Here is an 11,505-nt window from a genome sequence, read left to right as displayed (position 1 = left end):
TATGCAAATTAATATTAAAAAGCCAAAAATGCTGCATATTCTCGATTGAGAAATGTAGAAAGAAAAACCATTTGTTTGATTGCTTAAATATGACAAATTATGATTAAATATGATTGATTAAATATGGCATTGCTAATTTAAAGATATTTCTAATGTTCGCATTTTAACTCTTTCTTATATCGTCCAGCAATCAAACTGGTTTTGATGACTTGTCTTCATCGGTAGATTTTATTGATTCGTTAGATTTCGATAATGTGCTTCGTTAATGCTAGCTTAAACTAAGCTAGCACTAACTTGTGACTTTTTTCTACAGTTATTACAAGGATTCTAAAAATACATATTAAGAGCGGTGTTTACATATGCATACTTTAATTAAGTGGGATATAAAATAAGGCGATTGATTTATTTTCTTAAGAATCCATGAATTAGTTAGCAAATTTGTAAAGAGTTATAGTGCTGCAGACTGGTTTTATTCTGTTCCATCCATTTGAATATCATATTCTTTTAATTTATATCCGTATTTATGTTCTAAAGAGAAAAACACAAAATAATTCTTTAAATTTACTGTTACAAATTAGTCACAGAAGAGCAAAAAATTTCACGGTGTTTATCTATGCATCTTGTGTTTTCATGGCAGTAAAATGCTCGAATAATAAAATACGCAATAGAAATTCAACTGTAGCTTAAAACACAGTAAATGTAATGTATACAAAAGAATAAAAATGTCCTACTAAAATTCCTAATTTACAAACAATAGTGACAAAATCGAATGTTTCCCAAATAGTGCGAAATTTTCCAGCCATCGATGTTAAAGAAATTGGTGATGTACCAGAGATTATTGCAAGACAAGGCGATTTTCAAACTATTAATACGGAATAACATTTCACAGTTGTTTTTTAAAAAATATTGCGTAAGTAATTTCTAAATTTTGATCATCATAGATAATGATAAAATATAATAAAAGCATTTGGCAATATGCTCCTTTACGCAAACTTTAAACTAAATTAATTATAGATCTTGACAGATTAATTAATTAAACCCCATCATTGCTGGAGTGAGATATCTGTCTTCCCATTTCTTATTAAGAAATAGTGTAAGATGAGGTGACAACCAACAGGTGTCATACGAAATAATTGCACTGCTTTCTTTGCTGATTACTAAAACACTGAAGAAACCACCATTTAACTTTTTTACAGCATATTAAGTTAGAATAATAAGGATTGACACTATCATGCCAATTCCATTGATAACACTAACCTAGAAACAGAAATTACTATAATTTTACATTTAACAGTTCCTTAGTATTGATTCCAGATACGTATAAATTCAAGTTTCCGGTGTCTCCATTAGATGGCAGCACGATGCGCATGAAGCGGTGATGATTGTCACCAAATTCATTCTCCTGAACGATTTCAATATGTGGCATATCACCATAATATCTAAGCCTTTTGAATCGTTATTCTATATTTGCTTCTTTCTTCTGTCCATAAGACATTTTGACTAAGTAGATTTTTAAAAAAGTTTATCCATCTATTAAAAGAAAAGACTTAAGAGACACGTGACATTTAAACTTCTAGAATACGTTCTGCTATGTTCTGCTAACATACGTTCTGCTATGTTACCCGTAAACATTAGTTTTGAAATTTAAAATTATGTTAACTTAATTCTGGCTTAGAATATATTTAACATATTGTATAACATAATTTTACTTACATATTCTCTGCTTCATTTATTATATGTTTGTTTGTAGTTTTAGCAATAGAATGACTGCTTCCTGATACTTGTAATTTCTTTACCCTATTAAGATTACTGCTATAAATAGTATGATAAATGAAAAAAAGTTATTTAAACAAAAATAATGTCAAATGTTAGTTATTTTGTATATGCAGGGAAGAAAAAGGAGTTTTTGCATTCTCACAGAAAACTAGTCTTTGACTGTTTATTACCTCATTTTTAAAACTGGATGGGTAATATAGTAGGAGGATCCGTAACTGGAATCGTCTGGAAATCGGCAGGTATGGAAAATAGATTTTTCTATACGTTTAACTTTTAGTTCAACTATCCGGAAAAATCTATTAGTTACATATTATTTTTTTATACATAAGATTTTGTAACAGATCTCAAAAGTAAAATAAATAAATTGAAAAAGGAAAAGAGCTTTGTTTATTTTGATTGTTAAAAAGTGAGTGGAAACTATATATTTACAGCTAACTTAAGTCTGTACGGAGCTTTGTACTGTATTGCAAAACTTTCTTATTTTTAAGCAGGCCCGTCCTCGAGTCCAGCAGTTTCAACGGAGGACGGGTGCATTGTTGGACAAGCCGTCCTCGGGGACGGGTAAAATTTCTGAGTTTTTTCGAGCCCTGTTTTTAAGGATTAATGTTGGGTAAAAAAATTTTAAAATAATTTTTACCCAATCTAGATAATCGAAATAAACTGAATTAAAAAATTATTATTTAAAAATCATTCAGACATATAAAACACTTAACAACAATATGAATCCTGAATAACTCGTTGTTTGCAGTTCAATTATTGGGAATAAAAAAAGTTTTTCTATCTTTACAAGATTTTATTTCCAAACATTTTCTACATTCATCAAATCTATCATACAAAAAATATATCAACAGAAAACAAGCTATGTGGATAAGTAATAAAAAAACATTGTTCAGAGACTACAAATTTCAATCAGAATATTATCCAACCACTTTAAAATAATTAACCTTTAAACAAATTCTGAGGTGAGTTAAAGTAACAAAAATCTCATTATTCAAAGCAAAAATAAAAAGCTAATTTAAAATAACTATAACTAAACACTTTAATGATAATTTTTAGAAATGCACTTAACTTGAATTTCAAATGGCATTTCAGACATACACCACAATTTTTAAATCTGCAGTCTGAATATGCTAAAAATATATTGAATTTATGTTTCTAAAAAATTAATTAAAAAACTTTGTTTTGAAAGCTTGCTTGTTTAAAATGGATTTTGTATAGAACATTATATAAATAAACATTATTTTTGTATATTTATAGTAATTTAAACAATTTTTTAAAAATTATTTGTTGTAATTGTTGCCACAAATTTTCTATTAGTTTTTTAACGTGTAACATTTCAATCAATTTTTTTATTTTGTTTCTTAAAGTTGAACTATACTAAATTAGGATATATTGATTAGTATGAAGGAAAATATAAGTGAACATAAATATAATTCGTATATGCATTCAAGTTTTATTTTATCATTCATTCACTATTCTAAAAAGACTTTGAGGGTGAAAGCATGACAAGACATTTATCCGAAAAATATGCAGAACTTTGACTGTATGGTATAACGTTTTATTAACCCTCGAGATGCTAAAAATTCGAAATTCAGCATTGCTTAGCACATGAGCTATTGCGCGTATATCATCTAAAAATCTCCATTTGTAAACAATGGTATGCAGATTAATTAATGAAACAATAATCAAATTGTAAAAAAAAAATGGCGAAACTTTGAGTATATATTCATAATAAAAATGTACATTCACACTCAGAAAAAAAATATATGAATAACATCTTCCTGACCAGCATTAAGATGTCACAAAAGCGAAGAAAATATGAATAACAAAACAAACAAAAATGAATGTTTACACATCATAAACGACACACGTGGCAAAAGTCTGTTTGATAATTCAAATGATGTATGATTATTTGCCGTTGACTTGGCGGCCATTTGGCGCGATATCAATGTCATCTTCTTGTTCAACAACTATGGGTGATCGAGCCTTAACGTCTCCATTTGGATATTGTTCTCGTAAAGGAAACCAAGATCCATTTAATGTTGCTGAAAGGAAATTGAAATAATATAATAATTAAATAATTGAAATAATAATAAGAAAAAAAAAGAATTTTTAATTTTTGAATAATTTATTACAAGCGATGGTCGGCGATCATTGGCGTATACCTATTAAGTAAAGAATAGCTAAAATTTAATACCATTTAATTTTTTAACTTCGATGAACGATACATTAGAACAAAATTTTTATGTTATCCAATTTTATATTCTACGTTGCTGAACGATATTCTAATTATACAGGCAATTAATGTACCCCACCGGATTAATTTCTTTTTAAACTTATAACTCGGTGGAATAAGAAAAATCTTAAACCAAGCATTGGGCAAATTTACACCATGGTTACAATATGGGCGAGTAAAACTAACCTACTCTTACTTTAAACAGCGACAAAAACATCGAAAACACTCTCACATTTAGCTTAAGACAATACAATTTTAACCAGGCTTCTGTTAGCGTTGTTAGACGCAGGGAGTAATTTTCGACGAGAATACAAACATCCATGCCAGAAGGGGACATAATTACTTGTTTATGTAACAAGCTATTTTTTTCGATTTAATCAGCGGTGTTAAAGAATCTAACGATTTATCGAACGCGCAAATGGTACCTTCCAACTTGACTTTCTGATAATTCTATTGTGAAATTGATACAAACAAGGGAAATGGCGTTCTGCGGCCGAATAGCTGAACAAAATCTTCTTCGTTGAACATTTTTTGAGTAATACTTAACAGCTACTCCTTAACATTATTAATCTGAAGACAATAATTATCTAAGATTAATATGTCGTATTTAATATGAAAAATGTGTATAGAATAGCACTATTTTTTTAATATTTAATACAAATGCGCATAAAATTACCTAATGATACTATTAGTTCCTTGAAATTTACAGGTTAAAATCACAAGAGCAGAGCATGAATCAAGATCGTGTCCGCACTGAGGAGCAGAAAAAATGGCGTATTTAAAGCAGATGCAAACATGCATGTAAAAAGTCATGCAGACAGCGTTCGAAGTCTAAAAAAAAAGTGCTACAGCAGCACTTCTAGGGAAACCAGGGATGCCTTCAGTCCTCATTATGAGGGAAGGCCGAGACTCGACATCATGGTCAAATAACGCTCCTTGCTTTACTCTAGAAGCAAATCTTATTGTCATTAAGTTTTACAGTGTGAATAGAAGAACCCATAGAAAACCCTTGCATTTTTCTTTGCTGAAAGGAAAGCAGCTCCCTTCCAAGGGATCTCAATAAAAGTACAAATTGACACTACCACCATCTCACAAAATTAAAATAAAATGCAGATTAAAGTTATCGTTGGCAACAAGACAAGCATATCACATACGCATCCCGCCAATTAATCAAATTCAAGAAAACTGGCAAATGGGGATTTTTTTGTACCTTTTATTATAGCTTAATTTGCATATAATTCTAAGAAATCTTCCATCTGATTGCTATTCCAAGAGAATATATACATAATAAATCAGTTAAGAAATAATATTGTAACTGATATTAGACAGTACTCGGAAAATTGTTGCTAATTTCAAATTGATTTCTTAAATATAAATAAATATAGCTATGGCAAAAGTTTGTGATAACAATAGAAAATGATTACGATTAATTGCATATATAGATAATTACATTTGCAATCTCTGATAAAATCGTAACTTATCGCATTTAAAGTTTACTGTAAATGTAACAACGCGTTGTTCATTTTCTTATTTATTTCTGCTTTACCTTTTCAACAAAAATAATAGCCTATGATCAAATTACAAACTTTTGAAACTGGGTTTTAGATGCCTGGTGTAAGAAATTAACAGAATTTGTAGATTTGGTCGATTATCTCTAGAACTACAGGTCCGATTTTAATGAAATTTGATGTGTACATCCATTGATAATATACAAAACAAATAACCATTCAACAATTGTATTTACACACGATCGTGCGTAACATTCGTTGGAGTCGGAAGGTATGAAACAGCGGTTGCAGAATAAGCAAAACAAAACAAAATGGGTAAATATGGGGTATTGTCCCCTCTTACAAATATAAAGGCCTTACAGCGTGATTTTATACTTGAAATAAGGCAGTCATCATGTGGCAATTGTCCTGTGACAATTTCATACTTTCCTACTCCAACGAGTGTTACGAACATATATGGCAACGTTACTTTTAAAAAGTAACGAGTAAAAAGTAAAAAGTTCTCATTTTAAAAAGTAACGAGTAAAAAATACAAGTAAAAGTACAAGTACTAAACAAAAAAAGTAACGATTTAAAAGTACATTTCTAGAAAATCGAAAATTCAAAGTAATCTAAAATTTTATTGAATAATATTCTTATGTTCTTTAATGTTTTTGCAAAATTGTTGTTATTTATTTAATTATTTTTAATTTTGAAAGTTATGGATATCAATTTATTTTTGAATTCGGAAGAATATTATAATATAATTTTATAATATAATCGTATAATATAATTTTAAAATCAAATATAATTTTAATATCAAACTTTTTATGGATTTGCACGAAAAAGAAATTTTATCTATTGATTTTAATTTTTGGTTTATTATTTTTATTTATTTAAATTACCATTGATTTAAAATTGTTTTACTCTTTAGAAACGCGTTTTAAAAGCACAAACATAAACAAAGCAAACACGGGGTTTCAGACAGCTTTGTGATCTTTGAGCTAGTAAAAAATAATTGAATGTGCAGTATAAGTTGAAACAGAAGGTATTTAAACACGAAGTTAGCTATGAATGCATATATATTGCTCATTAATTTTATAAATTAAAAAAACATAAGCAGTTTTTTTAATTTAATTTTTTTTTAGAAAGCTTACCGAGTTTTAGAAAAAAGTAACGATTTCATTCGATATTTCCGTTACAAATACTTATACTTTTTCTCTGAAAAAGTAACGAAAGTACAAGTAAAAGTACTAAATTTAAAAAGCAACGAAGTACAAGTAAAAGTACGTACTTTCTACTTGTACCGGCGGTACAAGTAACGAAAGTAAAAGTACTGCCATATATGGTTACGAACGATCATGAGTGTGTATCACAATTGTTGAATGGTTATTTGTTTTGTATTGTATCAATATATGTACATATCAAATTTCATTAAAATCGGTCCAGTAGTTCTAGAGATAATCGACCAAAAGTCTGCATATTCTCTTAATTTCTTACACCAATGTAGAAAAGTCTTAGTATCAGGCGGTTTTTTCTTAGAAAATTTTAAAGAAAAACTTTTTTAATTGCTACATGATGAAAAAATCAACGCAGAAAAATTATCAAATAAGTAAATACCTGGATAAGAACCTGTCCTTTTTCTCAATCCTATGTGATAGACTGTCAGATAAAAGAATGCGATTATAGCTGAAAATACACCAATTCCAAGAAATACCACTCTTTGTGTATAGCTAGATATCAACGCTCCACCAGCTAAACTACCAAGACCGCGACCTAAAAACCATATGACATTTTGAATTTTAAACAGAAATATCAATGTCTAATATAATCACCTGCTAATTGTACAAACAGAGAGGATGAATGTTTGTCCTGTTAGCTTATTAATCTTTAAAGTTATGTAAAAGCACAAAATATCAGATAAAATGTAAAGCTCAGACTGAATGGAATTTTTTACGCTAATCTAATTAATTTTTTTTTAACTAATTAAATAAATATTAAGTTTGAGAATGATAAATTAAAAAGTTTAGAGGTTAAACATGCTAACTTACATTTTGAAGAATTTCTGAAAATCAACTTCGGGATGAACCAATTAGGTAAAAAAAAAAAGCAATAATTCACCTGGTTTAGTATAATTAACGACATTTGATAAAAACTTTTATAACAAACAAAGCGTATCGACTGAATTTTCTTTTTTAATTAATTCTTTAAACAATATAATGTCTTTTTTCCCCTTTGTGTTTAGTATTTCAATTACTGTGAAACAATTTTTCTAGAACTATCACAAGGTTTTTTACGTAATAAAATTCCTTGTTGAATGTTACTAATTAGTCAAAAGCAATTGAAAATTTCGAATTTAGGTATGTATTTTGAACAATTCAAACAATTACTGTTGAATATTATTGTAAATTTTTAATGCTTCAAAAATTGAAACTAATCAGGGGTCTGTTTAGAAGAAATTTGGGTCCGTTAACGGACCCTTCACAAATTTGTTTATCTTCATTATAGTTTTGTTAATCGAATAAACCCTTCCCAAGAAGGGGGGTGGAGAGAAGACAGATGTAAACGAACTAAATTTTGTCTTCGGCAGACGCTTCTTCCTTTATTCGTCCGAAATGAATATTCAGCGTTCAGCAGTATAGGTTGTCTTCACAGTGTTGAGCATAATCTTGTATGTCTTTACAATTTAAAAACTCCTTGAAAAAGTTTTTTTGCAATAACGGACCCTATTTGCACAAATTCACAAAAGCGGACCCTGGTTGAAAGAATGTGACTTAACGTATATTTTATATTCACAAATTACGAGTAATTTTTTCACAATTTTACAAAAACGAACCCTTCACAAAATGTCTGGACAGACTCTGCTAATATTAAAAGGCTTCAGCTACAATGAAATTATTAATATTGGGTCGAATTGAATTAAATGCTATTTTAATTTGAAGTTCTGTTAATGTGTTTTGCAAGCATAAAACCGTCCTCAATACGTATCAAAACTAAATAATTTAGTGTGTCAGTACTAAAAAACATATATTTTCAGTATGGAAACTATTTATAAGCCCTCGTTTTAGAATATTTATATTAAAAGATTAAATCAACTTTATAGCTAAAATATTCACTTACCCAAACCAAAATGCAACATATTCAAAAGATATTGCATGACAAGGCTATATCCAGGTGGCGTGATTTTCTGCCCGTAAGCAACTGCTGCAATCCACATAACACAGAGTGTGAAACATCCCATCAAGGCGAAAGGAAGAGTCCACCACGCAGAAGAAACAAACGTTATTCCAGCGTACCTCGTGAAATAAAACAGGAATGCAAAAACCAACAAGTTGGCCTTCCCAATATTCCGCACCATATTCTTGGATATCAGAAGGAAAGGAAGACTGAATCCGAACATGAGCGCGAATGACAGACCCATTTGCATGAATGAACATCCGATATCTTGAGTGAGCCATGGCAAGAAAGTAAAAAGAACACTCCACTGCATTCCCAGGATCAAAATCACGATCAAAAATACGATCATCTCACCAGTGAGGAATTTCATTTTGGGCGGAAGAACCGACTGCTGAAAGTCAGCCGACTTGTGTCTGTGAATGGGGAAAATGATGACGAGCGCTGCGGTGACAAGTGCAAAAGCTGCTGACATTAAGGATGGAACTGAGAAATCTGCTCTCCCATCCATATCTGTGTAATAATCCAAAGCTGTACCACTTATTGGAGCTAAAGTTGCAATGCCTAAAGCTGCCCAGGCATGAATCCGTCCGTATGAGCCTTCATAATCGACAGTACTCCAAATGGTCACAGCATCCAATAAGCAGATCGCTGTTAATAAGCACATATCACCTAAACTTCGAAGTATTAAGTAACTCCAGAAAGTTGTGGACGGATTACCATAAGCTTCCTCGCATGGCCGAGGCATGACTGGACTCTCACCTCGAGTAAATGAAACTTTGCAATGAATTGTGCAACCCTCTTCTTTTGGTCTGCATGATATGCCTTGGTACTCTTTCCGGTTGAAACTGATGGGTGCTAGTGGCAAATAGTGGCACATTGCAACGTGAGCTCTCGGAACATCTTCCTCGTTTGAAATATTGGAAATGCTCACGGTATCATTGGTACTTGCTGGTACATCGACATATGGCCATGACTGCAAATGACTTACAAACTCGGTCAACGAGTTATTACGGCTGTCTTCATCAAAGACAGTGCACATATTTCCGTGATCACCACGGAAGCAAAGAAGAAGGGGATTTTCAGAAGTGAAATGTCCAGTTTTCGGACATTGGTAATGGCAGTTAGATAGTTTTATTTTGGTAACGTCGTCACTTCTTTCAAGTGCTTCTCCGCAGTTCGCCCAGTTAACGCAGCGTTCAACTCTTAGCCCAGCGTCACAATCAAAATCCACAAGGGGTTGGTAGTTTAATTTTTCGTAGCGGGGAATGAAAGCTAATGAGACGAAAGCCAAAGCTCCGGCGAAAATGAAGAACACAGTTGTTGACTTGTACCTGTTCTGCCTTTCAGCGAAAGTACCTCCGAGTACGGGACCAATCAAACTGAAGAAAGCAGATACCGCATTGATGAAAGCTATTTCGGATAGGGAGAATCCTAATTCTCTCATATGTGTCGTCATATAAGGAAACAGGCATCCTATACCTAGATATAAAAAAATATGATTAAAGTATTAGTATATAATAAAATAATGACACATTATTAAAATAATAATACAATCATAAATTAATAAAATGATCATACATTAATAAAATAATCACATTTTACTTTTTCATTAATAAAAAAATAAAACAATCTTACACAATTTTTCTGCAAAGTAAAGATTTAAGTGATAAATAATTGTTGTTATAAATTATGATACCATTAATTTATAATTTTGTGATATAGGATTCGATTGCTATAATATTAGAATAACGGAGATCATTTCTGGAGAAATTTTAGTTTGTTTACGCACTCTTCACAAATTTTTCATCGTAAAAAACGGACCTATCGCAAAATATTTTATAGCAAAACAAACTCTTTGCAAATTATTTTATAAAAAAGAGCCTGTTACGAAATATTTTATCACAAAACCTGACATTTATCAATATTTTTCATTTTTTAAAATCAGCCCTTTTCAGAAAACATGTATATTTTTATTTAAAAAAATATTTATCTTTAATTCTAAAATTTAAAATTTCAGCTAAAAAATTAAATTTAAAAAAATAAAAATAAAGAAAAAAATAAAAATAAAATAAAAAAAACTTTTTTTTTCACTTTTTCACACGCTGATTTAATAACAAGATCCTATTTTCACAAATTCAGAAAACTATGAATTAATTTTACAAAAATAGGCTCTTTCATAAGAAATCTGAATGAATAAATATTTACTTTAAATAAACTTGGAAATGATAGGCATAATCGGATAGGAGTAAAATATTGGAAAATAAAACTTCATGCTTAAATTTATTTTATTATGAAGTCCTCACTAATACTGAGAAAGAGGTCTTTTTTAAAAGTGAATGTTACGTTTTAGGACATTAAAATAACAATAAAATAAATCAGTCTATAAATATAAAAAAGATTTCTAAGTTCTTCAATTTATTGTAAGGTCACAACATATTTTTTTATTATATGTTTCTATGGCAATCGTTATTATAAATAATTCTCAATATAAAGATTGAAAAGGAACAAAAGTACCAACAAAAAAAAAGATGAAAGGTAGCAATAAAATGAATTAGCCTAAGAATAACAAAAAAGGTTTTAAAAAACTTTCAAATTATTGTGAAGTCACAATTTCTCTTTTTTATTATACATATTTTATGTATTAATTTTATTTGTTTATTTTATTTTATTTTGAATTTGACAAAAATTTCGACTAACACTTAATAATTCAATTCTTTACGAATCAAATAGCATCGAAAACTTTTGATCAGTTTTAACATTTAATTGGGTATAATATAGCCTACGTCACAGGTTGTGTTGTTCCTACTAAATTTAACCCATGAACGGCAT

At 29.9% G+C, this 11,505-nt stretch overlaps 1 protein-coding gene across 1 annotated transcript in view; it reads right to left on the bottom strand.

Moving 5' to 3' along the window:
- Nucleotides 1–2,548: 2,548 nt before the first annotated feature.
- The window catches only part of LOC107446892 (major facilitator superfamily domain-containing protein 6), a 44,543-nt gene continuing 35,586 nt past the window's right edge, over nucleotides 2,549–11,505 (bottom strand). Inside the window, exons 3-5 of the mRNA XM_016061672.4 lie at nucleotides 8,620–10,155; nucleotides 7,120–7,275; nucleotides 2,549–3,821 (exon numbers count right to left, since the gene is read on the bottom strand). Coding sequence (XP_015917158.1) covers nucleotides 3,685–3,821; nucleotides 7,120–7,275; nucleotides 8,620–10,155 — 1,829 coding nt within the window. The 3' untranslated portion in view covers nucleotides 2,549–3,684. The remainder of the gene's footprint in view (nucleotides 3,822–7,119; nucleotides 7,276–8,619; nucleotides 10,156–11,505) is intronic.

This window comes from Parasteatoda tepidariorum, chromosome 2 (genome assembly GCF_982258835.1).
Source record: "Parasteatoda tepidariorum strain Cologne lab strain chromosome 2, Ptep-v5.0, whole genome shotgun sequence".
NCBI classification, from domain to species: domain Eukaryota; kingdom Metazoa; phylum Arthropoda; class Arachnida; order Araneae; family Theridiidae; genus Parasteatoda; species Parasteatoda tepidariorum.
The sequence above is the reverse complement of the archived record's forward strand: the minus strand, read 5'-3'. Positions and strand labels throughout refer to the sequence as shown.